General features: G+C 58.4%; 10 protein-coding genes across 10 annotated transcripts; 6 read left to right on the top strand and 4 right to left on the bottom strand.

Annotated features, from left to right (window-relative positions):
• Positions 1-76: 76 nt before the first annotated feature.
• On the top strand, positions 77-10,111 carry PSEUBRA_005323 (Vacuolar protein sorting-associated protein 13A N-terminal domain protein; the record flags this gene model as incomplete). The annotated part of the gene is made up of 1 exon (XM_016438764.1): positions 77-10,111. The coding sequence occupies one exon, from the start codon at positions 77-79 to the stop codon at positions 10,109-10,111; it is 10,035 nt and encodes a 3,344-aa protein (XP_016290619.1).
• A 1,817-nt stretch (positions 10,112-11,928) lies between these two features.
• On the top strand, positions 11,929-13,878 carry PSEUBRA_005322 (Anti-proliferative protein; the record flags this gene model as incomplete). The annotated part of the gene is made up of 1 exon (XM_016438763.1): positions 11,929-13,878. One exon carries the CDS (start codon positions 11,929-11,931, stop codon positions 13,876-13,878), a length of 1,950 nt encoding a protein of 649 aa, XP_016290618.1.
• A 225-nt stretch (positions 13,879-14,103) lies between these two features.
• On the bottom strand, positions 14,104-14,817 carry PSEUBRA_005321 (uncharacterized protein; the record flags this gene model as incomplete). Its single annotated transcript, XM_016438756.1, has 2 exons — positions 14,104-14,228; positions 14,316-14,817. The coding sequence occupies 2 exons, from the start codon at positions 14,815-14,817 to the stop codon at positions 14,104-14,106; spliced, it is 627 nt and encodes a 208-aa protein (XP_016290617.1).
• A 629-nt stretch (positions 14,818-15,446) lies between these two features.
• PSEUBRA_005320 (uncharacterized protein) lies at positions 15,447-16,073 on the bottom strand (the record flags this gene model as incomplete). Its single annotated transcript, XM_016438750.1, has 1 exon — positions 15,447-16,073. One exon carries the CDS (start codon positions 16,071-16,073, stop codon positions 15,447-15,449), a length of 627 nt encoding a protein of 208 aa, XP_016290616.1.
• Positions 16,074-17,438: 1,365 nt separating this feature from the next.
• PSEUBRA_005319 (Ran binding domain protein) lies at positions 17,439-18,169 on the top strand (the record flags this gene model as incomplete). The annotated part of the gene is made up of 2 exons (XM_016438770.1): positions 17,439-17,477; positions 17,582-18,169. The coding sequence occupies 2 exons, from the start codon at positions 17,439-17,441 to the stop codon at positions 18,167-18,169; spliced, it is 627 nt and encodes a 208-aa protein (XP_016290615.1).
• Positions 18,170-18,516: 347 nt separating this feature from the next.
• PSEUBRA_005318 (Transcription factor IIIC, subunit 5) lies at positions 18,517-20,448 on the bottom strand (the record flags this gene model as incomplete). Its single annotated transcript, XM_016438747.1, has 1 exon — positions 18,517-20,448. The coding sequence occupies one exon, from the start codon at positions 20,446-20,448 to the stop codon at positions 18,517-18,519; it is 1,932 nt and encodes a 643-aa protein (XP_016290614.1).
• A 351-nt stretch (positions 20,449-20,799) lies between these two features.
• On the top strand, positions 20,800-22,944 carry PSEUBRA_005317 (DNA polymerase alpha/epsilon, subunit B; the record flags this gene model as incomplete). Its single annotated transcript, XM_016438766.1, has 1 exon — positions 20,800-22,944. One exon carries the CDS (start codon positions 20,800-20,802, stop codon positions 22,942-22,944), a length of 2,145 nt encoding a protein of 714 aa, XP_016290613.1.
• A 241-nt stretch (positions 22,945-23,185) lies between these two features.
• PSEUBRA_005316 (Nop domain protein) lies at positions 23,186-24,916 on the bottom strand (the record flags this gene model as incomplete). The annotated part of the gene is made up of 1 exon (XM_016438748.1): positions 23,186-24,916. The coding sequence occupies one exon, from the start codon at positions 24,914-24,916 to the stop codon at positions 23,186-23,188; it is 1,731 nt and encodes a 576-aa protein (XP_016290612.1).
• Positions 24,917-25,620: 704 nt separating this feature from the next.
• PSEUBRA_005315 (ATPase, AAA-type, core) lies at positions 25,621-26,937 on the top strand (the record flags this gene model as incomplete). Its single annotated transcript, XM_016438769.1, has 1 exon — positions 25,621-26,937. One exon carries the CDS (start codon positions 25,621-25,623, stop codon positions 26,935-26,937), a length of 1,317 nt encoding a protein of 438 aa, XP_016290611.1.
• A 422-nt stretch (positions 26,938-27,359) lies between these two features.
• On the top strand, positions 27,360-27,941 carry PSEUBRA_005314 (Mitochondrial inner membrane translocase subunit Tim17/Tim22/Tim23/peroxisomal protein PMP24; the record flags this gene model as incomplete). The annotated part of the gene is made up of 1 exon (XM_016438765.1): positions 27,360-27,941. The coding sequence occupies one exon, from the start codon at positions 27,360-27,362 to the stop codon at positions 27,939-27,941; it is 582 nt and encodes a 193-aa protein (XP_016290610.1).
• Positions 27,942-27,969: the final 28 nt, after the last annotated feature.

Genomic DNA, 27,969 nt, shown 5'->3' with positions numbered 1-27,969 from the left:
GAGCTGCCTGGCCTTCCGAGTGCTCATCATTCCCTGCAAAGCACCAAGCGGATCGCTACTCTGACAAATTGGCACCATGCTGGAAGGTGTCTTGGCCACGGTCCTCAACAGGGTCCTGGCAGCCTATGTCGACGGCCTCAACACGAGTCAGCTCAATGTCGGGATCTGGTCCGGAGATGTCAAGCTTCGCAATCTTCGCCTCAAGACATCCGCTCTCGACAAGTTCCGACTCCCCATAGACGTCAAGGAGGGCTACCTCGGCGACCTCACCCTTTCCATCCCCTGGTCCAATCTCAAAGGCAAGCCCGTCCGCATCCTCGTCGAAAATGTCTACCTGCTCGCTGCACCCAAGAACAGCAGTGTCGAGGTCGACGAAGAGGAAGAGGCGCAGCGAGCTCAAGCCGCAAAGCAAGAGAAGCTCGCCAACGCGGAGCTTCTCGGCAGCGGTCAAGGCGTAGGCATGTCGAGCGAGGACGAGCAAAAGAACCAATCCTTCACCAGCTCGCTCATCACCAAGATTGTCGACAACTTGCAGTTCACCGTCCGCAACATTCACATCCGATACGAGGACAGTCTGTCCAACCCAGAACATCCCTTCTCTGCCGGTATCACCCTGGCCGAGTTCTCTGCCGTGTCCACCGACGCCAACTGGAACCCCACCTTCATTCAGAACAGCGGAGATGGTATCCACAAGCTCGCACGTCTCGAGTCGCTCTCGGTCTACTGGGACACAGACTCCGAGTCGCTCGCTGGTCATGAGATCTCGGAAGCGCAAAAGAAGTTCAGCGCCCTGATCGCTCGTGATGGAGCCACCCCGAGCCACCAGTACATTCTCAAGCCCGTCTCGGGTGCAGGCAGACTCGTGATGCGCAAAAAGATGACCTCGGAAGTGCCCAAGATGGATGCACAGCTCCTATTCGAAGAGCTTGGCTTCGCCCTCGATGACGAGCAGTACCGCGACGTCATCTCGGTCGCCGATCTTTTCCACTTCTACACACGTCAAGCTCAATATCGCAGATTCCGTCCCACTCCCCAGCAGCTCGAGGAGAACCGACCCCGAGCACTCCTCCGCTTCGCAGGAAATGCCATCCTCAACGAGGTACACGAGCGACATCGCGTCTGGACATGGGACTACTTCCGTCAGCGACGCGATGACCGCAAAGAGTACGTCGAGCTCTTCAAGCAAAAGGAGCGCAGCGTGCAGAAGGCGAATCAGAACCAAGCGGGAGTTGCCATTGCACAGAGCGACAGCGGTTCACGACTGGAGGAGCTCGAGAAGAAGCTCGACTACAAAGACATCCGCTTCTACCGGTCCATAGCGCGGCACGACCTTCGCAAAGAGAGGCTAGCAGCCAAGAAGGAAGACCTCGATCACGGCGGCACCGGCAATGACGGTCACAACAAGAGAAACAGCGGAGGCGGATGGCTCGGCTGGATCTGGGGTGGAGGCGGCCATCAACAGCACCAAGATCAAGAGAACGGCGTGCTCAACGAACAGCAGCGAAAGGAGCTCTACGATGCCATCGAATGGGACGAGGAAGCCAGCGCCACATCCCTCACACAGGCTGTCGATGCACCGAGGGATGCCATGCATCTGCGCCTCATCACCAAGCTCAAGACGGGATCCGTCGCACTCAAGGACCACGCTCGAGGCACCGACATTCTCTCGCTTGTGTTTGACTCGCTGCAAGCCAACGTCATTCAACGGCACGAGAACCTCGAAGCCGCCGTGGCCCTCGGCGGTCTGCGTGTCTACGATGGTACCACGCCCAACTCGCTCTACCCACAAGTCGTGCGTGTCAAAGACGAAGAGTTCGATAATCCGAGCCGTCAGAACTCCAATGGAGGCGATCTCAAGCGCATCGAGCAAGAAGTCGAGGAGGAGAGCGATCCCGACAATCCTTTCTTCTACGCCAAGTACGAGCTCAAGCCGCTCGACGACCGTGCCGACAATGCATTGACGCTCAAGATGCGATCGATGGAGATCATCTACCATCGCGGCTTGGTCGAGTCGATCGTGCGCTTCTTCAAACCACCAGAAAGCGAGCTCGAGCTCATCGGTGCGCTCATCGACGTCGCCAGCGAGACCATCGAAGGCATCCGCAAAGAGACGCGGGCCGGTCTGGAGAACGCGCTGCAGAACCACAAGACCATCGACATGGTCGTCGACATCAAGGCACCCATCATCATCGTGCCGGAAGACGTCACCACCAAAAAGTGCCAGCACATGGTACTCGATGCTGGTCGCATCGCCGTCCGCTCGGTGCTTGCCGATCAGAAGGCGCTCGACACGGTGCGCTCCAAGCAAAACCACGCTTACACAGCAGAAGACTACCGACAGCTCGAGGACCTCATGTACGACCGCTTCTTTGTCAAGCTCGAATCAGCCCAGCTCGTCATGGGCAACGACATCGACTCGTGCATGAAGGGGCTTCACTCCAACTCGACGGACCATGGCCTGCACCTGCTAGAGCGCATCAACTTGGACTTTACAGTGCACAACTCGATCCTCGCTTCAGCTCCCAACTTGACCAAGTTCAAGATCACGGGTCATCTGCCGACGCTGCGCGTCAACTTTTCCGACCGAAAGTACAAGACGCTCATGCGCATCATCGAAGTCGCCATCCCCAACTTTGACGACGCGACAGATAGCTCGCCTACCTCTGGTCTGGGTGCCATCGAAGAGGAGCTCGAGCCGGTGGCAATCAGCAGATCACGGCAGAACGACGATGCTGAGGATGACAACGATGGTGACGATGGTGACGATGACAAAGACACGGCAGATTCCAAATCGCGGCGTGCTCGTGGCCGACCTTCCGAGACCCTCGATCTCAACAAAGCCCGCCGTCAGCGACTTGCAGGGCAGCTGCGCGGCGAAGACGAATACATCGTGGACGCTGGACCGGACGAGGATGACGGTAAGGACGAGTTTCAGGACGCCGAGGATCCCACGGTCGACAAGATCAATGCGCATCAGAAGACCTTCGAGCTCGAATTTGTCGTCGACTCGCTCCAGGGCTCGATCTACAGATCCGCCACCGACCCCTCGCAGCCAGATCGTCTGTTGGTCGATGCTCGCTTCGAAGGCTTCCTGCTGCACCTGGCGGTCTATCCGTACCACATGGACGTCGATGTGGGCCTCCGCAGTCTCGAGCTCGAAGACAAGATTGTGGATCAAGGCGCACAGTTCCGCCACCTCATCACGTCCAAGCATGTCCGCGACAGCATGACACGATCCGCGACAGGCGACTCGACCGCTTCGTCCGGCGCGGCATCGCCCTCCGAGCAGCGCGATCTGGTCCGTGTGCGATACACGCGCGTCAGTCCAGAGTCGCCCGAGTTCATGACCAAGTACGAGGGCATCGACCAGACGGTCAATGTCGAGCTCTCCACCATCAATGTGATGCTGACGCGCGTCAGTGTCTTGGCCGTCTATGATTGGATCATGACCACGTTCGTCTCGGTAGACGAGCCCTCGCCTTCGTCACAGTCGTCCGAAGAGCAACAGCAGCGTCGTCCTAGTCGCTCGTCGGAGCGCCGACCCAGTGACGCGACATCAAGAGGACCCTCCATTCGACCCTCCGAGTCGAATGCGAACATGCAAGCCGTCACAAGTGGAGGAGACTCGGAGCGAAAGGAGAAGCTGCGTGTCCGCGTTAAGCTCAACTCGATCGTGCTCCGTCTCAACAACGACGGCAGTCTCTTGGCAACGCTCACCCTGTCCACAGCCGATGTCGCCGTCATGCTGCGTGGAAACACCATCCGTGTGGCTGCGCGTCTCGGCTCGCTGCTTCTGTACGACAATGCCAAGCGCAGCGTCGCGGATCCGCACTTCAAGAAGCTGCTCAGCATCCAAGGCGACGAGCTGGCCGACTTCACCTACGAGACCTTTGACGAAGCGGACGAAGCCTCGTACCCTGGCTATGACTCGTCCATCTGGCTGCGATCCGGCTCGCTCAAGTTCACGTTCGTGGAAGAGCCCATCCGTGACCTGCTGCAGTTCTTCAGCAAGTTTGCGCAGATGAAGGCCGTGTACGATGCGGCCACGCTCGCAGCTTCCAATCAAGCATCGCAGCTCCAGGAGCGCGTCGACAAGATGCACTACGACATCCTTGTCAAGACGCCCATCGTCGTGCTGCCCAGGTCGGCCGACTCGACTGACGTGATGACGGCCAACTTGGGTGAGATCTACGCCAAGAACACCTTTGCGATCCGCGACAACAAGGAAGCCATCACCAAGATCGAGGCGGGTCTGCGACACATTCGACTCGCATCGCGCTTGCGGTACGGTAGCCAGGAGTATCACGTGCAGATGATCGACGATGTCAACATCTCGCTCGACATGATCCAGTCGGATCGAGCCAGTGCTCCTGCAGGCACCGCGAGCGATAGCCCTGAAACGCAGATGGTAGCCAAGATGTCGGATGTCCACATCAAGTTGACCGAGGCGCAATACTGCTTCGTCATGGAGCTGACGCAGTCGATCCCGCGCGCATTTGCCGGGCTGGCGGAGGAGGCCACGGAGTCGGACGATGGCAGCACGGCGGTCTCGAGTCCTGTGACAGCCTCGCAGCCAGCGCCTTCGACCACGGCAACCAAGTCACGTTCCGCCTCGGGCCAGCTGCCATCGACGCCGAGCCAAGGCAAGCCAGCCAGTGGCGCGCCAGGCAAAGCCGGAGATGCAGCCACGCCTCCCAAGAAGGGTCCTGGCGTGGATATGCTCCCCGAGCTCGGTACCGTCGTACACACGGAAGACGGCGACACCCCTGTCTACACGAGCCTGGACATGTTCTTCGACGTCAACTCGATCCAGCTCGAGCTCTTCACCTCGGCTGCCACGGGCCAAGAAACACTGTACAATGCGCAGCTGGCTCGCTTCTCCATCAACGGATCCGAAGTCAAGCTCAAGATGCTGTCGGACAGCTCGATGGAAGCCGAGGTCGCCCTCAAGACCTTCACCGTGACCGATCAGCGGCCGGACAAGGACACCAAGTTCCGCGAGATCGTACCTGCCGTCAAGCACGATGGCCATCAATTCATGATGAGCTACAGTGTTTCTGGTGGTGACGACGGCTCGGCCCTGGCCCTCATCACGGTGGACAGTCCCAAAGTCATCTTCTCGCTCGACCCCGTCTTTGCGCTTCTCAACTTCTTTATGAGTGCTTTTCCTGACACGCCCCCTGCTGACGAAAACACAGAACGAGCTATGGCAGGCAACGCCGTCAGTGCCGCTCCACCGCCCGCGACATCGACGAAGCAGGACGCGGATCCGAACGCACCAAAGCCACCTGCGGCCGCTGCTGCAGGGACGTTGGCGTTCCGAGTCAATGTTGTCGATCCCACCATCATCCTGCTGGCCGCACCGGAACGGCACGATACCGAGGCTATTGTGCTTTCGATCAAGCAGGTGCTCATGTCGCAGCAAGGCATCATGGCGCTCAAAGTGGATCAGTTTGGCATGTTCATGTGCAGGATGCATCGGCCCAAAGACACTCTGCGCCTGCTCGACAATTTCGACCTCGCCATGTCGATGGATAGCCGCATCAGCGAGACGAGCTCCCTGACCAGCATCGAGGTCGATGTCGAGCCCTTGGTGCTGCGCGTGTCCATTCGCGACATTCTCATGATCCAGTCCGTTGTCAACAAGGCCATCGAGCTCTCGTCGCAGCAGTCATCGGCCGCAGCAGCAGCAGGCTCGGGCCAGTCCGACGCCAAGAGCATTGCATCTTCGCAACGCAGGCAAGCTTCGATGGCAAGCACCAGCAACACGATCGACTCGCTCACCACCAAGCCCGTCAAACCGACCTTGGACGATACCAGCAGCACCTCGGAGGGCAAGCGACCGCAGCGCATCGAAGACGCCGAGTTGGTCATGGCCAAGGAGTCGCTGCGGGCGGACTTTGCCGGTCTCCAGATCATTCTCATCAGCGATGCGCACTCGCTGCCGATGCTCGACCTCAACGTCTCCAAGTTTGCCGTCGATGTGCGCGACTGGTCCGGCGACATGCATGCCAGCACCTTTGTCGACCTCTACATCAACTACTACAACCTCTCCCGGTCGCACTGGGAGCCGCTCATCGATCCGTGGGGCGTGCAGTTCCACATGGAGACGAGCACCGCGCCTTCGCGCTTCAACGCGACCATCTCGAGCAAGAAGCGTCTCGAGCTCAACATCACCACAACGCTCATCGAGACGGGACTGGCGGCCATGAACCTGATCAACGAGGTCGACCTGCAAGATCTGCAGCAGCGCAATCGCGCGCCATTCGTGGTTCAGAATCGGACCGGCTACCGCATCTCCTTGTGGCCCGAGCACGGCGATCGAGAGCGCAAGAGCAAGCCCTCCGCACAGCACCTGGACGATGGTCAGGATATGCCGTGGAGGTTCGACGACTGGAAGTCGATGCGTGAGAACATCCACGAGAGTGGCAGCAACCGCCTCTCGCTTCAGATCGACGGCATGCCCTGGGAACGCCTGCGCCACATCTCGGTCGACCGCGAAGGCGAGTACATGTTGACGCTGCGGCCCAAGCTCGACAAGGTGGCTCATCGAGTCCAGTACGAGGTCAAGCTGCAGAACAACGTCAAGTACATCACCTTCCGGTCGTCGTTCAAGATTGAGAACAAGACGCTCATCCCCGTTGAGATGGTCATTCTCGATCACGAAGGCAACGTCACGGACCAGATTCGCCGCATCGGTCCGGGCGAGGACTGTCCCGTGCCCATCGAAGCAGCCTACCACTGCCGGGTCAAGATCCGTCCTGATCCAGGCTTTGAGTACGACTGGTGTCAGGAGTCGCTCAATTGGCAGGACTTGGTCAAGAAGTCGACCTGGACCTTGACCTGTCGTGCCCACGACGCCAGCGAGGCGCCCTTCCGCTTCCAAAGCTTTGCCATCTACGACCGACAAGATCCCAACAGCCGCACGTACCCACGCCTGACCTTGCGTCTGCGTGCGCCGGTCGAGGTCGAGAACCTGCTGCCCTACGACATCCAGTATCGCATCTTTGACAAGAACCTTAACCACAACTGGTCGAGCTACCTACGCAAAGGTGGCATCAGCCCGATCCACGTCGTAGAGATCTCGCATTTGCTGCTGCTCAGCGTCGATATCCAGTCGTCGTGCTTCTCGCCGAGCGAGTTTGCCATCATTGCGACCGACAATCCGGACGACTTCCCTGTCGAGAAGGTGATGACGCTCGCTGATGCCGAGAACTTGAAGCTCAACCTGCGTCTCCACTACTCGAAACACCCTGACTCGGGTGGTGCGTTCAAAGTGCAGATCTACTCGCCTTACATTTTCATCAATCAGAGCGGCTTGCCGTTTGCGCTCAAGACCAAGTCGTGGCTGGGCAGCGCTAAGCTGGTTGCCGGTCAAGACCAGACGGGGATCTCTGCCGAGACGCGCAAGACGCCCGAGCCGTTCCTGTTCTCGCACAACTCGAATGATCGCCGCAATCGCGTGCTGATGCGGGTGGGCGACTCGCAGTGGTCCAAGCCGCTGTCCTTCGAGGCGATCGGCTCCGAGACCGAGGTGGTGATCCCGTCGGCGTCGAGGAACGAGGAGATTCATGTCGGTCTCACCGTCGAGGATGGCTTGGGCAAGTTCAAATTGTCCAAGGTGGTCAAGCTCACGCCGCGGTACCTCGTGCGCAACAACCTCACCGAGCCGCTCAACCTGCGAGAGGCGGGCGCTGCCGACTTTGTCTCTGTCGAGCCGGGTCAGCGGGTGCCGTTGCACTTCTTGCGGGTGGGAGCGACCCGGCAGATGACGCTCGCGTACCCTGGCATCAACAACAAGTGGACCGCGCCGTTCAACATCGAAGACATCGGCAGCGTGTTTTTGCGCATCGCCAAGACAGGCCAACATCAGCACCTGATCAAAGCCGAGGTGTTGCTGGAAGGCCCTACGATCTTCATCTCGTTGAGTCTGGAGGAAGGTCCCTGGCCGTACATGTTGCGCAACGAGAGCGACTACACGGTGCAATTCATGCAGGCGACCGAGCGTGTCGACGAAAGCGGAAGCGGTCGATCCATCGACGAGACCGTCGGCAAACGATACGAGCTCAAGCCGCGCTCCAAGATGAAGTACGCCTGGGACTATCCTGCGGCACCGAACAAGATGATCAAGCTGGTCGTTCACGGTCGCGAGCGCAACGTCAACATTCTCGAGATCGGTAGCTTGTTGCCGTTCAAGTTCCCTGCGCCCGACGGAGGAGGCGTGCGGGTCATGGCGATCGACGTGCGCGCCGACGGTCCACAGCAGACGCTGGTGCTGAGCAACTACAAGGAAGAGTACAGCAACTTCAAGCTGAAGCGGCAGAACTCGACCTTCTCACGCAGCGACACAGTGTCGAGCGTCAACAGCAAAGACGCCGGATTCGTGGCCGTCGACGTCGACACCAACATCCTCACGGCGTACAACCTCGAGTTTGAAGGTGTAGGCATCTCGCTCATCAACCAGAACATCCAGGAGCTCGCCTACGTGTCGTTCCGCGGCCTTGAGCTGCACTACACCGAGTCGGAGGTGACGACGGCGGTGAATGTGATCTGCAAGTGGATCCAGATCGATAATCAGCTCTTTGGTGGGCTGTTCCCGATCGTGCTGTATCCGACGGTGCTACCCAAGGACGGCAAGGATCTGGAGGTGCATCCGACGTTGCAGGCGTCGGTGATCATGCTCAAGGACGAGACGCATGGTGTGACGCATATCAAGTACGCATCGGTGCTGCTGCAAGAGATCACGGCCGAGCTGGACGAAGACTTCCTGTTCGCTCTGTACGAGTTCTCCAAATTCGAAGGCGCCGCGTGGCAGCTCGAGGCGGAGAAGGAGACGGACTTTATCGAGCATCCTCGCGAAGTTCCCGAGCCGAGCGGGCTGCAGAGCCAGTCGGACGACATCTATTTCGAGATCCTGCATCTGCAGCCCATCTCGCTGAACCTGTCGTTCATGCGCACGGAGCGCGTCAACGGTGACGACAAGGTGAGCTCGCGCAACCCGCTCATCTTTTTGTTCAACGCGCTGACGATGGCGCTGGGCAACGTCAACGAGGCACCCGTGCGGCTCAACGCGTTGGTGATCGAGAATGTGCGACTGAGCACGGCCGTGTTGCAGCAGAGGATCGTGTACCACTACACGCAGGGGTTCCTGCTGCAGCTGTACCGTGTGCTGGGCTCGGCGGATTTCTTGGGCAATCCCGTGGGATTGTTCAACAACGTCTCGTCCGGTGTGGCCGATATCTTCTACGAGCCGTACCAGGGGTTGGTCATGCACGGCAACCGGGAGTTGGGGCTGGGCATTGCGAGGGGCGCCAGCTCATTTGTCAAGAAGACGGTATTTGGTCTGACGGACTCGGTGTCCAAGGTGACGGGTTCGATCGGCAAAGGTCTAGCAGCGGCGACGATGGATAAGGAGTTCCAGTCGAGGCGACGGATGACGCGATTCCGCAACAAGCCACGTCATGCGCTGTACGGCATCACGGCGGGCGCCAACTCGTTTTTCACCTCGGTGGCAAGTGGATTTGAGGGTTTGGCGCTGCGACCGCTGGAAGGCGCCGAACGCGGTGGAGCGGGTGGCTTCCTCAAAGGTGTCGGCAAGGGCTTGGTGGGTGCCATCACCAAGCCAGCGGTCGGCGTGTTCGATCTGGCGAGCAACGTCACCGAAGGCGTGCGGAACACGACGATGGTTTTCGACCAGAACGACATCGACCGCGTACGTCTCCCACGTTACATCGCAGCGGATGGCATCGTACGCCCCTACTCGGACCGCGAGGCGCTCGGCCAAACGTGGCTCAAAAATGTCGACAACGGCCGGCTGATGAAGGACTCGTACGTCGCTCACGTCGACGTGGGCTCTCAAGAGGGCGACGCAGTCATTATGTTGACGGTGTCGAGGATCCTGTATATCCGGACGATGCGGTTGAAGGTCATGTGGGAGGTGCCGCTGAGCGATCTAAGCAGCATCTCGCTCGAAAAGGAGGGAATCGCGTTGGTGTTGAGGGGAGGAGTGAGTGGTCCGTTTTTGCATCTGCCCGATGTGAGCACACGGAATTGGTTGTTCAAGCAGATCAGCAAGGTTGTTCAGGCGTACAATGCTAGTAGGCAGAGTTGAGGGAATGCAAAGTTTCTTTCGACCATATTGTGCGGCCATGCTAAGTGACATTGGAGAGGAGCTGTGGGACGGCAGCTCGATGAGTGCAAGAAGTTTGTCAAGGTGAGGCGGGATCGGTGATCGCGTCGCATTTCGATGCTGATGTCGCCTCAACGGTCGACATGGCTCGGAGCGAGCAGGCGGATGCGGCGTTCAAGGACTCGCATGTGTGAAGCTGTCAGAACCCTCATCTTCGACCTGCAGGCGGAGGGGCAACAAAGGACAGCAAAACCCCCACATGGTTGCGGTCGCGTTGAGCAGCTCACTGACAGGCCTCGCTAAAAAAGTTCACACGTCGGAGAGACAAGCTTTTTTGCCAGCAAAGAGCTTTGCAGCGTGGCATTTTTGAATTTTACGACTCGGCGACATCGCGTGCTTTCCACACGGACAGGGCGAAGCTGCAGCAAATCAAGCAAGGCGAATCGAGGTTCGAGTTGTTGTGCATGTGGGGTCCGCCCTGACAAGCGACGATGAGATGCGTGCGAACGATGTGGTACGTCGCTGTCAACGACTCAACGGGTCAACAGGTCAGACGACTGGATTCAAGGTACGCCACGGGGAGATGAGAGGTTGAGTCTCAGAGAAACAGGGAGGCAGAAAAGAGGGGGCAGCATGTCTCGGTTGAAGGTGTTACTTTCTCAGCCCTCGCTTGGCTCTTGTGAATGATGTGCTGTAGATCCTTGTTCCCGTCACAGGGCGGAGAACCAAACTGGCGGTCCATCAGTCTCGCGTCTCGCTTTTGGCCAAAATGAAAAATCGTCTGCTGGCTCGGCTGCGTGTCAACCAACACATGCATGCAGACACCTGACAGCCCGCAGGTCGGCTGTGCTCTGCCTCCGTCGACGTGTCAATGCGGTTTGGCAACGCTTCTACCTTGCATCGCTGCCACCAGAGTGCGAGCAGACTTCTGACACTCTGACCTGTCAAACCCATCATCCTCGTCGTCGTTCATCATATTGCGCCTTTGACCAGAGTGATGTGCTTCGTGATGCTCGCTCCCCCTAGTCCCTCTCTCCATTTGCCAAGTCAACGTAGCACATTCCTCACGCCAACGTCCAACTCAATCTGTGCTAGCACCTCTATGACACACCTGCCTTTCTTAGTCTCGATCTCGTCTGAGTGAGTCTAGCAGAGTAGCTGAGGCGAGGCGTAGTGGATTGACCGACGACGCCTCTGTCTCATATCCCAATTTCAAGCCGAGGCGTAGCGTGATGAGCCAGCTGACAGCTTTTTATTTTTTAATGTTAAAAAAAGTAGATAGATGCTCAGCTGTCACTTTGCTATTCAGCTTGACTCTCCGACCATGATCCTCCTCCGCAACTCTCATCTCGAGGCTTGCGACGCCCCTCTTCATCATCTCTCTCTCTCTCTCGCTCAATCCAGATTCCACCTTCCTTCTCTGACTCCCAGCTTCCCACTCTTTCGTCCCACTCCATATATCTACCCCGACTTTCCTATCCCAACTTCACCTTTCCAGAGCATCCTCCTCACTCCCCACCTCCTCCCTCTCCTCATCGTCTGGACACGATCAGAGGTGGTTTCTCTCCCTTTGCTCCACGCACATACTTTTTCATCCCCACAGCTCTGCTCGCACTATTCCTTCCAACCCACTCGGTCCTGCATCTCTCGGCTCACCGCACACATCCTCTCTCGCATACCCTCCCTTTGCATCTCTGCTGCACGCTCATTTCACCTTCTCGTCGCAGCCTCATCACTGCATTCTCAACCCACACTCAGCATTCACAGACTTAGCAGCTCCTTTCCCGCGCATCTCAACCATGATCTACGAAGTCGCCGCCGCCGTCGATCACATCGTCTCTCTCATTCAGCACGTGGAGCGTGCTCAGCCCATCCCTTCCGACGCTCTTGCCGGCTTTGCTTCCACGCTCAAGGACGCGCTCGAGAAGCGTTGTCAGCAATGCTGGGAACCAGCTGAGCCCGAACGCGGCTCGGCGCTTCGGTCCGTTGCATGGCAGCTCCACTCTGCGGGCGAAGGCGCTGACCTCGACCTCCTTCGTGCTTTCGCCTCGGTCGTCCAAGCTCAATCCGGAGGCCATGTCGTCGGCCCGCATCAGCACGGCGTCGTGGCACTCGCTCTTCAGTGGCTTCCGCAGGCTTTCACTCTCTGGATAGACCCTGGCTGCGTCGCTGTTCGTATGGGCAGCGGTCCCGGTGCTGCCCGATCCTCCTTCGACTTTGACCTCATCAAATCTGGCTCTGCTTTCACATCCGTCCACGTCATTTGGGGCCAGATGGTCGCTCAGCCCGCTGACCGTGAGGCGCCCCTTCTCACTGTCAGCAGCGCTCCTCGTCCTGTTCCCATTGTCAAGCCGACTGCCACCGTTGCTCAGCCACGATACCCCACCAACCTCATCAGCAACGCCCTTCCCACCAATACCTCCACTGTTGCTTCACGACACTCTCGCTCCCTCTCTACCGCCTCTTCTGCTTCCAGCGTCTGCGGCGGTCTGGTTCGAAGCGTCAGCTATTCGAGCACCGGTAGCTTCTCCACCGACGCCACCAGCCTCAGCGGTCTCGAGGCCGAGGCGGATGCCGAGTCGGAAACCTGCCCCAGCCTTTGCTCGCCTTTTTCCTCGCTCGCTTCCAGCCACTGCACTCCGAGCAGCGACCTCGACCGCGATTCCGTCCACGATGTCACTGTTGGCGACACCACCGAGCGCTTTGCCGGTGTCCGCCTCTTTGCTGACGAACTCGAGCAGGACGAAGATGCCGGTGATGTCACCATCGGCCTCGCTCCCATGCTCGGCCTCGAGCTCTCCAAGGGCGTCACCAGCGCCAAGACGCCTGTCGCTGCCTCCACTCCCGTCAAGTGCAACTACACCACCCACGACAATGGCAATGTCGGCGTCTTGGGCGGCGGCGTTCGTCTAGGTGGCGGCAGTAAGAGCAACAACAGCGCTTCCGCTCAGCCTCCGCGACACCGTCAGCACTCGTCTTCGAAGAGCATCAGCCACCTTCAGGGCGGACTCCACAATCAGCTTCTTCCGGCGTTCATGCCTCGTCCAGCTTATCAGTCGATGGCACGTCAGCCTCAGCACATGAACGCGGCCAACTACAGTGCCCCGCTGCGAACAGTCCCGCTTCCTGTGGCTCCTCATCCGCAGCAGCGTCACCTCGCTTACCAGCAGCAGCAGCAACAGCAGCAGTACCACGCTCCTCAGCCTCAGCACGGTGCGATGGCATACGCTCGCCCTTCGCAGCTGCCTGCACCCTACGGTTACCCTGCGGTCGCCCAACAGCAGCCGTTCAGCCACTACACCCCTCACCTCGCGGTTTCCTTCCCCTCGGTCGACTCTTCGCTTGTCGACGCTGAAGCCGATGACGTTGATCCTGCATCTGGACGCCGACGTGTGCGCTCCCGGGGTCGCCGCTCGCGTGGTCGTGGTGCCGGTCGAGCTGCGCGTCGTCAAGCAGCCGCCCTTCGCGCCTCGGACCTCAGCACCACTGACGAGTTCTTCGATGGCGAGGACGACGACGAGGACGACATCTCGCGCTGCTCCACCCCAGCCACCTCGGACTACACCTCCACCGCCTGCTCGAGCATCTACTCGAGTGCCACCTCGAGCCCCGTCAAGCAGCTCACCAAGAGTGGCAACCTGAGCAAGCGTGCATCGAGGACCAACCTCCGAGCCGCCATCGCCCAGAAGCAAACCGAGATGGCTTTCGGTCAGGGACTCACCGCCGGCCTTGCCCGTCTCATGGCCTGATAGCCCATAGCATACCCACTTTCGCTTTCTTTCCAGTGACAAGCCCTCTTTGTACCATCATCTTTTATACACACACACACGTAATCAGCATCACAAGTAGTTCTCGTTTCGACCCACAATTCACCCAGCATTGCCTCGAACAAAGTCTGTGCGACGCATTCGAGCGAGCAAAGCGTCGAGGTTGCGAGCGAATCTTTTGATTGAAGTGAGTTCCCCTCGATGGGCTTAGACGACACGTCGCACCTCGAAGTGGCGCTTAACAAAGTAGACCTGGCAGGTGCACACTGCGACCAGTATAAAACCTTGGATGATGGACCACCACTTGACGCGGGTATTTGTGCTTTCGGCGGCTGTGCATGATCGGGAAAAGCCGGAGTGATGCGGGTCAGTACTGAGTGCGAACCATGTTCTGGCGGGGATTGGGCGTTTATACTTACTGTTTCTATGAACGCGTTCTCGAATGACCAAATACTCCTGTTCGTCTTTGACGGCTTGCAACCCCGCGGCTAGATCGCGAATCTCTCTTTCGATGGGTAGCATATCGCCTTCGTCGGGGACGTAGATGATGCCATGAACGTTGAAGCTGACGGTTTTGTCGCTGACGGTGGAGAACTCGTTGCTGAAGCAGTAAGTGTAACGACCGTCGTCGTGGGCGGTGAAGGAGTAGGTACCCGTGTCTTTGCGATCCTGTTGAAACAGTGCCCGGGATTTAGGGTCGGTGAGGACCACGTCGATATCCAAATGACCCCCACCACCGACTTGATACGTCAACGTCATCTGATCGCCATCGTGCAGATCTTCGAAGAAACACTCCTTTCCATGTGGTGGCAGCTCGATCATGTGTGCACTGGCGGAAGAGGCGGCGAGGATGAGGGAGAGGAGCAAAAGGGAAAGGGCGGAGAGAAGCGCCAGCAGGGGCGTCCGTGTCGACGACGCCATGGTCGCAAGTCGTGCGGTGCCAGCTCCGTGACGTCGAGATTCCGACTAGCGCACTGCGTCCCCAGCCTTTCGAAGAGGTCCGCTGAACCGTGGTGATGCCTGAACCCGTGTGTCGACGAGAGCTGTCAAAGGTCGGCAAGCGATCGAGAGAGAGAGAGGTGTTGGTCGAGAGAAGAATGCATGGGCAGTGCATTCGTTGGTTTCAGAAAAATTCCGAGCAGTGCGTTGGCACGCGCTCACACCACGTCGGCCTTGTTGACTGGAAATTGCGAATATGTTAGACCCCGGCTTGTTTTGGCACGGGCACCAAAAATCGTCAATGTCAACCTTTCATACCGCCGTTTGAGATGTCGGGCGAGGCAACAGCACGAGCGATCAGCACGAAGCAATCTTGTCAGCACAACACATGAGCCCACTCGACTCGAGTAGGAATTGGAAGAGGGGAAGAAGAAACATGGCTCGGTAGAAACAATGGAGGGGGAGAGAGGATGTGATACAGGGCGCGAAAGACGGTGGTGACGACCAACAAGCCGTATCTGATTCACGGCCCGCATGGCAGAGGAGGTACGTTGGGGCGATCTGGCATGCTCCAAAAGTGGATGTCGAAGCGCAGTCAAGGTGTTGAGAATCTAATTGAAGACGAGGAATTCGCTCGTCTCGCTGATGCGCACGCCATTGCGACCGTGCGGGGTGACGTTGACACAAAGCGCGTAGTCGCCTTCCATCACAAAAGGTGCCTCGACCCCCTCGCTCTGATGATCCGGATGATCGGTGTACAAATAGCAAGCCACGCCACACCCCCGTGGATCGACGAGATCGAAATTCCAATACCACCCGCTCTCGTCGCCTCTGAGACGCGAGAGGTTTGTCACCTTGCCAAGCAGGTGGAAGCGCCGATTCTGATGGTTGACATCAAACTGTTCGAATTCGGCCACCACCTGGTTGGACGGCATCGAAAAGGGTTCTCCCGGTTCCGATTGGAGTGCTACCAACGACGTAAAACCCTCGATCGCCTCCAACGAGGATCGGACCAACTCGGTGCAGCCAGGAATCACCATGAGGTAGGGCGAAAAGACGATCTGTTCGGTATCCCGATCGACTTCGACCGCAAGCGTGAAAAACGAGTGGTGCGAGGCGGTGCGAAGGAGATTGGGCATGCGCGTGATGGCGTGCAAAGGGTTGTCCGAGTCGTTGAGCGAGAGCGTAAAGTCGGCTTTGTACAGGATGAAGTCGTTGGTGGGCTTGATGAGCGACATATTGACGGACGTTCAGGACGTCCGAAGAGGTGATTGGGGTGGATAGGAGCGAGGAGGTCTCTGAACGGATTGATATGGCTTCAGGTATTGTATGGCGAGGAGAAGGCAAAGCGGGAAATCATGCATGCTCAGCATCGATGCTCCCTTGACCTTTATAGCCTTGTGACAGGCTGACAAGGTATGAAGGGAGAATCGTAGCCTACTGCACAGCGCTCACTCTCGCCAACAAGGGTGCACTCAGAAAGCAATGCGAAAGAGCCTGAGAGCTGCGCTGCGGGACAGCAGGTTTTGCACGTGTGAACACACTTTGCTGCGCTGCCAAGGCCAAACGAAGATCCCAGTGCTTCTCATGCCAGCAGGATTCGTACAAATGAAGTCTGGTCTTGCGGCAACACGTGCTCTCATCAAGCGAACCGATCGAGTGGTAGGCTGCAGGCCAGACAATGGTCTATCTCCGTGCGCAGTTCTGGAGTTCCGCATCGAAGCTCTTAGTGCGTGTTCGCGGTGCGCATGGGAATGACTCGGAGATGGCCGCGAGCTTCCTTTGTTCTTCCTCTGTGCTCGGTGAGAAACCGAGCAGCATGATGCGATAAGCCCGACGATTTCATTTGGCAACCGCGCTTGTCGCCATGTAGACGCTATTTTGCAGCGGGGGTGCGCTGCGCCGGTTGAATGCGGCCGAACGTGGCAGCCTGCGACCAATCTGCACCTGTTCCCTGGGAAAAGGGTTATCAGATGTCAACGCTTTGTGATCCCGTGTGGAAGGTGCGGGAGAAACGGCGCAAGGTTTGGACGCATTGATGGCACATCCACGCCCTAGCAGCACGATGGCGGGACCCGTTCCGCCTCTTCCAGAGCCTAAGGTTCGCCCCAAGATACGATCAAGGGAGTGACAGCTTCCGTATGAGATGCCGGCTGGCTCGACATGGCCTCGAAATGTCCACCATGGCCATGCTTAACAACAAGCTGCAGCGTGCCAGGAAGGGCCTTGGTCCATCAGCAGCCACGAAGGCAGCTCGATTTTTGGTGAATTGTTAGGGCTTTGCTCTGGACATTCTGTGAAAAATCGCCACCTTTGCTGAGCTTCTAGGCTTCAAATCGATCACTTCAAAACTTTGAATTCCGTCAAATACAAAGTGTGAAGTCGAGACTGCGCGGTCTGGCCACGCCCTTCTACTGTAGCTGTGTGTGTGCGTCGAAGCGGGCGAGCCATGCTGATGTTGGTTTTGGAATTTTTTGAGGTTAGCTTCGCCAGACGCAGCTGTTGGTCTCTCGGACTGCAGTGACGAATGTGTTGCTTTGGAAGGTACTGCGTCGTTGCTTGGTCTCCTACCATCATCAACCAACACACAGATATTTGACAAGATGGCTGACACCGAAGCTACCAAACCCACCGTCGATGCTGTAAGTCACACTCATCAGCTCACGGCGGTTGACCATGGCAGTGCTGCGAAGAATCGCGTTACTGACCCACAATATCGTCCTCTTGTCCTTCCATGCAACGCCAGTCCGAGCAGACCGGCGCCAGCGCCGCCGCCGAGGAGGCCGAGAACGACCCTCACTTTGAGCCCGTCATCAAGCTCGAAAACCAGGTGGAGACCAAGACGCACGAGGAGGACGAGGAGGTGACGTTCAAGATGCGTGCCAAGCTCTTCCGATTCGACAAGGATGCCAAGGAGTGGAAGGAGCGCGGTACCGGCGACGTGCGTCTGTTGGAGCACAAGCAGACTCACAAGGTCCGCCTCGTCATGCGTCGTGACAAGACGCTCAAGGTGTGCGCCAACCACTACGTGACGAGCGACATGAAGCTCAGCCCCAACGTCGGCTCGGATCGCTCGTGGGTGTACAACGTCGCTGCCGACGTCGCGGATGGAGAGGCGACGGCAGAGACCTTGGCGATCCGATTCGCCAACTCGGAGAACGCGAATGGATTCAAGGACGCTTTCGAGGCGGCACAGAAGAAGAACGCCGGTGGCAGCAAGACCGACGCGCCAGCACCGGTTGTCGAGAAGAAGGAAGACGAGGCAAAGCCCGCAGCCGCCGCGGAAGAGAAGACCGAGGAGGCCAAGAAGGACGAGGAGGCCAAGAAGGAGTAAGAGTCCGACACCGCACGGAGAGGTCGTGGAGGCTCGCTTCCAAGCTGTAACCCAATCGCATTGTCCATCCACGGAGGTCTACCTTGACGTCAAAAGCATCTGCGTCTGCCATCGAGGCGGTCCCTCACGGCACTGGGAGCATTCATTCCAGACGCCACTCCGGATGCACTTTGCACCGATTGGGTTGATATCCCCTTCCGGCCCGCCATCACCACACCGAAACAAGCGGCACGCTCGACTTATTGTCCCCTTCTGCACCTGATGAAATCAATCAAAGATACAAAGCTCATCCTTGCCCAGACTGAGAACCACGCTGCTTGTGCCAACATTTGACTTTCAAGAATCCGTCACTGGCCAATGGTCGCCTCCGCTTCGTCTCCCTGCGAACTCCCTCCTCGCACACCTGCATCCTCCTCCCTCCACCTCACCCTCAGCCTCCCAATGATCGTTTCCACCGCATCCTCCTCCAATGGCCTGCCTGTATCCGCTAGCGACTTGAACCGGGCCGTCACCAAGGCACGAATGAGCTCCAGCGCCCTGCGCGTATACCACCCTGTCTCGGCATCCCACGTCTTCCTCAGCCACTCTGTTCCCATCGGCTCGCGCAACTTGGCTTCATCCACTCCAGCCGGGGCAGCATCGTGCGTCTCTCCATCATTGTGTCGCCAGATGTACGGCGTGATGACCGGATCTGTAATGTCGCACAGCTGAAAGTTGCCCACGTTCCGGTGGAGCGATGTGCCGTCGAACACGTGCCCGTTGGACTCCCTCGCGGCTGTCAGTGGTACGACGCTCGACCTTGCCGTTGGTTCTTCCTCCTCTTCCTCGTCACCCATTGGCTCATCCGCTACACCTTTGCTCTGCGAGCTCTGCGCTCGGGGTTCGCGAGCGGTGCCACCACGCAGGAAGATCCTCTGGTAGATCCTTGACCCCTCGTCGGAGCGCACATCGTACCCAAACCGCACCACCGTATCCCTCCACGGTCCGCCAACCATCGAGTAGCCGACCAGCGCATAGTACACCTTCTCATTGTTCCCGTTCAGCTCGCGCAGCTCTGCCTCGGTGAGCTGGTTCTTGAGCGCCACTCTGGACCAAACGGGTCGGTCGGCGAGCAGCGTCTTGAGCCGGGAGAGCACCGCTGGTTCACAGCGGTGTGCGATCCTCACCACGTCCGGCAGGGGTTTGGTCGGGATCCTGCTATCGCGGCCGACACGAAACGGTTGCGGTGTGATGTTCGATAGGCGGACGCGGTTGACGAAACGTTGCATCGTGCCCGATTGCGCAGCGCGCTGGAGGACGTGGCCGAAGGGGATGCTGCCAGGTGGACGCGTGAGGTGCGAAGGGGTAGGCACAGTCCGCAGCTCGCTATACGGTGTCTGTTGAAAGCCGTAGTTGAACGGCACGTCCATCCGACTGAAGAAGGCGGGGGGCACCATGTGCAGGTTGCTCTTGACGCCGGAGGGCGTGGTGATTTGATAGTCCTCCAGCTGCGCGGGGACGCGAAAGGTTTGGAAGGCCGCAAGGTCCATCGTCGCCAACGCACGATGTAGCGCCATGACCGGATCGAGTTGATTCGAGGATGAGGCGACGGACGGTTGAAAAGCGAAGTCGGCCATGCTGCGAAAGCGGACCGTGTGCGTCGCCAGGCCAAGAATCTCGACGCAGTACTCCTTTTTGATGCGGCCCGTGTAGCGGCTGCGCTTTTCTTGGTGGCCGTGAAGCTGCTCGACACCGGCTGAAGGTGCGTCCTCGAACAGCGCTGGATCTAGCGCCATGTCCTCGGACGCAGCTGGCAATCCTGACGAAGGGGAAGACGATCGCTTACGCTTCTTTTGTCGCCACGTACGCTTGACGATGCGGATGACAATGTTGTTCGTCGGCACGGCTTCGCCTAGCAGAGGCGATTTGTATACTTGGTCGATATCATCGTCTTGAATAGACGAGCGTGGAGTGCCGAATCCGCCAAGTCGACACTCGACCACCTTCAGGCCTTCGTTGGGGATGCGAGCGAGAAAGTTGAGCGCTTCGTGTGGGCTGCTTGTCAATGGGGGTAGGGCGGATGGATGCAAAGTCGACAGGGCACGTTCGAGGCTGCTGTACGATGAGGTCGAGGAAGATGGACCGACGTCGTTGGTGATAACGCCAGGGTATTCGATGTTGAGCAGCGACGTGGATGGGATTGGTTTGGGCTCGACGAAGCTCGTCGTTGGAGGCACTGCCTCAGCCACAACGGGTTCGATTGCCCTCGCTTTGCCCTTGTCGCGACCTGATGACGGCATGCTGAGTGGTAGATCTGCTATGAGCACATCGTGGCAAGTCGAGACCCGCGCCTGAGCTGTCAAAGGAGAGGAGGATGACTGGATGGGATGGGGGGTGAGGTCAAAGCGCTTCTCATCTTGGACCCTGACAAGCTTTCCACCGATTCAATCATCCGAGATCCGATTTGGCGCAGCAATCAACGCGACGCGGTTTTCCCCTCGAGAAATTCGTGTTGGTGTGCTGCTGAGCCTTTTCGCCCTTCGAGAGCAACACACTGTGAGCTGCAGCGCGGTGCAGACTTCCCCTTTCCAACTCAGTCTCTCCCATTACCTTCTCATCACCATCCTCTCCGCTCCATATTCCTCGCCAACATGGTCGCATCCGACCTCACAGTCCGTCTAGCGGACCACTTCGGCCCCTACATCGCCTCCGACCCTTCGCTCCTCACAGAAACCACCTCCATCTGCACCCACTACCGCATCACGCCCGAAGACCTCTTTTACAAATGGGAGGCATTTGCCATCAACAATAGTCTGCCCAAGTCAGAGCCACTGACACTCGATCATGCGAGGGAGTTGCGCAAGATCATTGCCACCGCCGTCAACAGCGCTGCTGCGAGTGCTGCAGCGGGTGCGGGCGATGCGACGCCGTTGAAGCCGAGCAACGCGCTGAACAGGGGCAAGGTGGCGGGTGACTTGGGGCAGATGTTGGGCATCAAGTCGACTCCTCTCAAGCCGCAGCAAGGCAATGCATTCCAGACACCAGTCCGCGCTGCCTCTTCGAGCTTCTCGCCCTTCGGCGGGCCAGGTGCAACTCCGGCCACTGCGTCCGCCTACAAGCCCTCAGGTATCAGGGATAGCGACGTGCACATGTCGGACGTCGACTCACCTCTCCGCCCGTCCCCCGCCGCCCCATCCAAATCGGTTCATGCACCATATACCATCCTCGAATCGCTCAACGAGCACATCCCTCTCGTCCCTTCCGGCTCGCACCTCCTGCCCGCCGGCCGCAAATCCCGTGTCTCCCTCGCCATGGCCACCGACCCCAAAGCATGGAACTACCGCTACATGTTCGAAAAGAAAGACGAGCGTTCCTCGGTCCTCGACGACCGCATCGACCAATTCGCCGCCCTTCTTCGCGAAACATACTCCCTCCCATCCGACGAAGAGTTGGGTGACCCCTCGCTCCCTTCGCAAGAACCCATCTGGGTTGTCGGACGGATCTGCCCCGCCCTACCGGCTCCCGAGTCCTCGGCTGGTCACACACTCCGTGGCAAGCGGGAGGAGGCGTTCGGCCTACCGAAGCTGGCCGAGACGGGCATCGTGCTGGAGAGCTCCCGCATGATGGGGTCTGGCAACCGAACCCCGCTCGTCTTTGCTAAAGGGTGTGTGGTGCGTCACACTCCACAGGACCCGGGCACCGGGGGCGCAGCAACGACGCTCTCCCTCTTCCCAGGTCAGATCGTTCTGTGTCGCGGCATCAACGCTGGCGCAGACAAGTTCAGTGTGAGCGAGATTTGTTTCCCTCCACCCTTGCCGCTGGCAGTGCACACTGCCGGCGAGGCGATAGACCACAGCTACTCGCCCGGCAAACTCAACGGTGCCGCTTTGAACGTGGTTTTGGCCAGCGGACCTTTCACCTCCGAGTCGGATCTAGACTTTGCACCTTGGCACCGGCTCATGGATGCACTCGAAGCGGGTGGGTTGCCCTCCGACGCGACCTCCGACTCACGCCGCGGTGTGCCGGATACACTCGTCCTCACCGGTCCTTTCCTCTCCGCGCAACACCCTCTCCTACCATTCGCGACCGAGCTGCCCAGTGACATCTTTGCCAGGCACATTTCGACCCGCCTCACGGCGCTCCTCGCCAAATACCCGGGAACAATGGTCGTCCTCATCCCGTCCACCCAGGACATCCTCAACATCCACTCTGCCTACCCACAACCTTCGTTTGGCAAGGAAGACGCCACAGGCCCGATGGGGTTGCCCAAAGCCCGCGTTCGCTGTCTGCCCAATCCCTCGGTATTTTACGTCAACGAGCTGGTGGTGGGTGTCACCTCCGAGGACGCGTTGGGCGATCTGAAAGGCGAAGAGATGGTCACTCGAATCGAAGCATCGCCGACGCCTGCCAAGGTGATCGGAGAGAGTGTTGCGTCGAAAAACAAGGAGACCAACACGCGATGGTCTCGCTCGATCCTCTCCCAACGCAGCTTCTACCCCCTCTACCCACCACCGACAGCAGCGGGGTTGGCATACGATACGTCGCACAGCCATCTCCTCGGCTTCCCGGCCGTAACGCCCGACTTGCTCGTGCTGCCGAGTCGTAAGCTGGCCAAACCGTTCCTTCGCGTCGTGTCGAGCGCAACGGTCGTCCAACCGGGCAGCGTGGCCAAGGGCACTGTGGTTTGTGTACAGGTGGACCCTCTGCCGAGAGCCGAGCTGCAAGGCAAGGACGAGATGGAGAGCATCAACGCAAGGTTGTACGACAGGGCGCGCGTGGATGTCGTCGCTATCTAGCCAACAATCGTTACGTTTTGTCAACGCGTTTCAAATGCAAATGTCATCCTTCGTTCCCAAAAGCACGCTAGATATGGACCCATGTGGTCCGTGTGACTCATGAGTATGCACACCGAGCATCACACAACGATGAGATGATGGGCAAAACCAATGTTACTACAGCCGGGAACAAAATGCGACTCGAGAAAAGGTGATGAACAAAGAAGAAGTGAAGGACAACTACTGCAGGAAGAAGAAGAATCTACTCCTTCTTGGACTTCTTCTTCTTGCTGCTCCCTGGCTCGGACTTGGGCGTGGCGTTGACGTCGGCCTCGTCGGCGCTCCTCTTCTTCTTGTCCTTCTTGCTGGGCGTCTCCACGACTCCGTTGGCGGCTTCCTTCTTGGCCTTCTTGAGCGCCTTTCGCTCCTCCTTGCTGAGCTTGTCCTCGTCGGCCTCTTGGGCGACGGGAGTGGCGGATTCCTCGACGGCAGCTTCGGATTTCCTCGCCTTCTTAAGCGCCTTTCGCTCCTCCTTGGACAGCTTCTCCTCCGTAGCCTTGGCTGGCGTCGAGGGGAGCATGGACGGAGCAAGGTGGGCAGCAGCAGCCATGTCGCTAGGCCCAGCAGCATCCCCAGCCGCATTGTACGTTCGTCCACCCGCTTCCATCTGGAACGCCTTCTGCTTGTGACCCTGATCACCCGCAGCGTTCCTCGCCGAACGCAGACCCGATAGACCGCTCTGCATCTCCAACGCCCGCAGACGCGACTCGAGCTTGGCCCTCGCCTCAATGCCGACGGTCGGGGCGCCTTCATCGCTCTTGGTATCCGCATCCGCCAGCGCATCCAATCGGATCGACAACGCCGCCTTGGTCGCCACCATACGCGCCATCTTACCCTTGAGCTTCTGTGGCGCTTGACCCACGAGGCTGCTGTGGTAGATGAGACCGTACTTGGGCGTGTCGTGCTTGGTCTTGAGCGCACGGAAGAGGGCCTTTTCGGCACCGAGGATCTGCACCGTCGAAGCCGGGTGCTTGGCGAGGTTCATGAGCGAACCGGCGTGGCTGATGAGACGAGCACCGACGAGGTCGCCGACGAGCGCGGTGAGGTTGGGCGCAATGGCGGCCATGCGGTTCTGCAGGTACTGGTACAGCTGCGTGCGGTACTGGGTGATGGAAATGACCTGGTCGCAGAGGGACCAGATGTGCTCGAGATCGGTTTCGGAAATTTCCGTACCCATCGAGATCTCGGCCGCGGCCTTGAGCGTCTCCTCAATCTCTTCGGGGAGGATCTCGCTGAAGTCGGTGGCAGAGGCGTTGGTTCGGAAGCCCATAGCACGGATGACCTTGGCGTAGGCGAGGTTGTCGGTGATGATCTTGCCCATCTCGGGGAAGTGCCAGCCGTACCACTCCTTGACACGCATGGCGTAGATGTTGATCTCCTTGTCGAGATCGTCGAGCAAGCCGATGGCCTGGACGACCATGGTGTCGACCTTGTCCGGGCTGAACTTGAGCTTGTAGCGACTCAACGAGTGAGAGAGACCGAGGCTCATGGTGTTGAGGTCGCGCGGGTCGAGCGACTCGCCGCCGGTGGAAGAGGAGAGGAGGGCTGCGAGGTTCTCTCGGATGCCACGGTAAAGGTCGAGGAGCTCGCTGTCGTAGGTGACCTGGATGCCGAGCTTCTTGGCGATGGTGGAAGCGAGCTTGGATTCGGCGACGATGAGGTTCTCTTTGTCCTTGCCCTTACCATCTACGATTTCGTCGGTGAGGAACTTCTTGAGGCTCTTGCTCATCTTGCCTTCGTTGATGGCAGAGATGTCCTCAACGGCCTCGGCAGTGTTGGTGAAGCGGTGGATGGCCGAGAGCTTGAGGAGGTTGCTGGCACCCTCAACCGAGTCGAGCGACTCGTGGAGGTTCTTGGTGGACTCGAGCTTGGAGGCATCCGAGACGTTGAAGAGGCAGAAGCCTACGGCCGTCTCGAAGAGGACCTTGACCATGATGACGGGTTTGCGATGTGCGCGGTTGAAATGAAGATGCTAGGTGGAAGGTGAGATGGTCAGATGCCTACAACGCAGGGTGGCTCTGAATGATGAAGCTGCTTATCCCGTCCCTCGTTGGTGGTGATCCAGATGAGGTGTGCTAGGGAGTCCGTTGCCGAAGGATTGGCAGTGTAGGGGATGGTGACGGTGAGACTAGGCAAACAAGAAGAAATTGGTGGCCAGTCAAAGTCGAGCTGTCCAGCTCGAGAATTTTTGCCTGCCTGCTCAGAGGGGAGCCGTCTCGCCTCTTTGACTCTGCAGCCTCAAACTCTGGAATTTTTGCAGCCTGTCCTAGCGACTGTGCTCGATTTTGTGTTTTTTTCTTCTTCTTCGTCTCCACCCACAAAACTAAAATTCTGTCCTTGCTTTCTGACTGCTTAATAATCATTACATGCTGGACCAAGGCATCTCGCACGGTTTGGCTTGAAGAGCGTCCGCTGTTGGTGTGGACGCGCGTCCGATCGTAGAAACGCCGCTCACTCCACCTCAATTCAACCAAAGCTCAGCTCGACGAGTGTTGATCCACTGACCTCTCTCATCTAACATCGCAGCATCTCTCTACAACATCATCCATCATCGCCTCCCTTTCGCTGCACACGGACTCGACACCAATCTCAGCCGCAGGTCGTCCATCGTAGCAAGTCGAACTTCATCAGCACACCATGGGTCAGGCTCCCAGCGGCGGAGCGCCCGGTCGCGGCGGCAAGGACAACAAGAAGGATCAGCAGAAAAAGTGGGAACCTCCTCTCCCAACACGTGTCGGCAAGAAGAAGAAGCGTGGTCCCGACTCGTCCTCCAAGCTACCCGCCGTCTACCCCAACACACGGTGCCGATTGAAGCTGCTCAAGCTCGAACGCATCAAGGACCACCTTTTGCTCGAAGAGGAGTTTGTGCAGAACCAGGAGCGACTCAAACCGCAGGAGGACAAGGATGCAGAGGAGCGAACACGCGTTGATGATCTCAGAGGCAGTCCCATGTCGGTCGGTTCGCTGGAGGAGATCATCGATGACGAACATGCCATCGTCAGCAGCGCCACGGGTCCAGAGTACTATGTCAGCATCATGAGCTTTGTCGACAAGGACCTGCTCGAGCCGGGCTGCAGCGTGCTCCTGCATCACAAGGCCATGGCGATTGTGGGCGTGCTGTCGGACGACGCGGATCCCATGGTGAGCGTCATGAAGCTCGACAAGGCGCCCTCGGAGAGCTACGCGGACATCGGTGGACTGGAAACGCAGATTCAAGAGATCAAGGAAGCCGTCGAATTGCCCCTCACACACCCAGAGCTGTACGAGGAGATGGGCATCCGCCCACCCAAGGGTGTCATCCTCTACGGTGTTCCTGGAACGGGCAAGACGCTGCTCGCAAAAGCCGTCGCCAACCAGACATCCGCCACCTTCCTGCGAGTGGTCGGCTCGGAGCTCATCCAAAAGTACCTTGGTGACGGTCCCAAGCTCGTCCGCGAGCTCTTCCGTGTCGCCGACGAGCACGCACCCAGCATCGTCTTCATCGATGAGATCGACGCCGTTGGTACGAAGCGATACGACTCCAACTCGGGCGGAGAGCGCGAGATCCAACGTACGCTGCTCGAACTGCTCAATCAGCTCGACGGCTTCGACACGCGCCACGACGTCAAGGTCATCATGGCCACCAACCGCATCGAGTCGCTCGACCCAGCCCTCATTCGACCCGGACGTATCGACAGGAAGATCGAATTCCCACTGCCGGACCAGAAGACCAAGATGCACATCTTCAAGCTGCACACGTCGCGCATGAACCTCGATGCGGACGTGGACCTGGAGGAATTTGTGGCGATGAAGGACGATCTGAGCGGTGCCGACATCAAGTCGCTCGTGACCGAGGCAGGTCTGTTGGCGTTGCGAGAGAGGAGGATGCGCGTCACCAAGAAGGACTTTACCACGGCGCGCGAGAGGGTCATTGACAGGAAGAACGAGGGCACGCCCGAGGGTCTTTACTTGTAGCACTTCGTGTACCTCGTCTCGCACTGCAAATCCCACCTTACGCAGAGAGATGCCGTTCGTTGCTTTTGGTAGGCGGTGTTGAGTGAGGATGGTGTTGCTTGTTCGAATGAGGATGACCGGAACTCGGAATCGCTGCCGCCGCCCGCTATGCTAGATTTTGAGCTTTTGTCGTTGTGTGCAACCACACAAATTCTTGCCAAACGTCAAATTTGAACCCTTGTTCTTCCGATCTTCCATCGACCCATCACTCACCTTGTCCATACTTCGCACTCGGAACAGCAAGTCATCCTCACAGCGCTCACGTCTCATCACACCCACACAAGCCGATTCGTACACGCTGTGAATCACAGCGGCCAACACGTGTCGCAGGACCCCCACCGACCTCCTTCAGTCTCTCCTCACCTGACTAGGCTCGCACGACAATGGCGCACCTCCGACCACTCATGGCGCCGGTGCTGGTACCAGGCACCGAACCCTTGCCACCGGGGATGACGGAAGAAGACCGTGCAGAAATGGCCAAGATTGCCAAGTGGAACAAGATTGCCAACATGTCGATGGAATCGTGTCCGGTCAAATGCGCCCTTTCTGGCGCGGCAGGTTTTGGTCTCGGAGCCTTCTTCTCCCTCATGTCGACCTCTTTCGCTGTCGACGATCCACTTCGGAGAACAACACTCGCGGCGAATGGCTTGGACCCAGGCAAGGTGGGAGAGATGACGACGATGCAGAGCACAAAGGAGTTTTTCAAGCAGACGGGCAAGAGCATGTACAGGTCAGGCAAAGGGTTTGGTAAGGTAGGAGCGTTGTATAGTGGTATTGAGTGTTGTATCGAGGCGTATAGGGCGAAGAATGATTTGGTCAACCCGGTAGCGGCTGGCTTTGCGGCAGGGGCGATATTGGCTAGGAACTCGGGACCAAAGGCGGCTATTGGGGGTGGGGTTGCGTTCGCAGCCTTCTCGGGCGCGATCGACATGTACTTCCGACGCGAGGTGGCGGATGACGACTAGAAACGGATCTGTTCACAACAGCTTCCGG

Source organism: Kalmanozyma brasiliensis (assembly GCF_000497045.1).
Source record: "Kalmanozyma brasiliensis GHG001 unplaced genomic scaffold PSEUBRA_SCAF5, whole genome shotgun sequence".
Lineage (NCBI taxonomy): Eukaryota > Fungi > Basidiomycota > Ustilaginomycetes > Ustilaginales > Kalmanozyma > Kalmanozyma brasiliensis.
Note: the sequence above shows the minus strand (reverse complement) of the source record. Positions and strands in the feature narration are given on the sequence as shown.